Source organism: Trichinella spiralis (assembly GCF_000181795.1).
Source record: "Trichinella spiralis strain ISS 195 chromosome Unknown Scfld5184, whole genome shotgun sequence".
Lineage (NCBI taxonomy): Eukaryota > Metazoa > Nematoda > Enoplea > Trichinellida > Trichinellidae > Trichinella > Trichinella spiralis.
In genome coordinates this window covers 1-1,088 of record NW_003532123.1, presented here as the reverse complement: position 1 = coordinate 1,088, position 1,088 = coordinate 1, and the positions used below count along the sequence as shown (strand labels likewise).

At 34.8% G+C, this 1,088-nt stretch overlaps 1 protein-coding gene across 1 annotated transcript; it reads right to left on the bottom strand.

The window, feature by feature from the left end:
• Nucleotides 1-388: 388 nt before the first annotated feature.
• Tsp_15949 (conserved hypothetical protein) lies at nucleotides 389-1,020 on the bottom strand. The gene is made up of 4 exons (XM_003366921.1): nucleotides 915-1,020; nucleotides 714-857; nucleotides 575-639; nucleotides 389-499 (listed from the first exon to the last, which is right to left on the bottom strand). The coding sequence occupies exons 1-4, from the start codon at nucleotides 1,018-1,020 to the stop codon at nucleotides 389-391; spliced, it is 426 nt and encodes a 141-aa protein (XP_003366969.1).
• Between the last annotated feature and the right edge of the window lie 68 nt (nucleotides 1,021-1,088).

Genomic DNA, 1,088 nt, shown 5'->3' with positions numbered 1-1,088 from the left:
CACTAGTACGTAGTTGTCGTATTACTATTGATTTTTATTTCATTCATCTAGGAGCGTTTTCTGTCGATGGCTTTGTTAGATTTATTTATCTGTATTATATACTAGTACTTGATTTATTTAATGAAATTCGCTCGCTTTCTTAGGCTCAATGAGTAGTTGCACGTATCATCTGTACGAGCAGGTCAAAGCGATGGCTATTTAACAATGTATGCATTGAATGATATTTTATCACCTTCTTTATTTGGTAGATATAGTCGTATTCAGCCAATTTGAAATCAATGTCATCTCAACTGTCGAAATCAAACAAACAACGAACTCATTCAGGTCGGTTTGGACAACTTTTATCTATTTTCACAAAAATCACGTAATATTGATATTATCAGTCTTATCAAATCTGAATAAATACCCGACGGTGGTCACAATGGAAATGGAACATGACGTACAATTGGTAGAGGATAACCGGTCCCAATGGTCTCGGTAAAGTTTGTTCTGCTCGAATCTGAAGAGAAAAAGAGAGAAAAATGAATACTGTTATAATTAATAACACGATAAAATATTATTTGAAAAAAATTACTTTGAATGGACGTGACAAACCGTCCGTGATTTTCGAAAGTGCCAACGGGATGTACTTTTCCAAAACTGAACAGCAAAACAATAAAGAGTCCAGATCAAAAATTGAAAAAAAATATATTTGGTGAAAAATAAAAAATTACCGCTTTTGTCGCACAACTTCAACAAGCTCAACAGGAGCTCTTTTTCGTTGACCGTCGCTTGGTGGATCAAAGCGAGCATGTCGCCGATGTAATGCAATGGATCGTGTGAATAGGATTCAATTGGTTTGATTCGACTGTCCGAGCCTGAATATGCAAATCAAATGATGATAATTCACAATATATTGCATGAATAAAATATACTTTTGGATAAGGAATCGATGAAAATGTGTATGAGAAAACTTCTACGCGCCGAACAAAATTCTTCCAACGAATATCTACCAAAGTACAGTATACTCGAACGAACCAACTGACAACAACGACAATTTGAAATAAAATCAACTCACTCAAATATTGTGCAACGCTTCTGCATTGTCA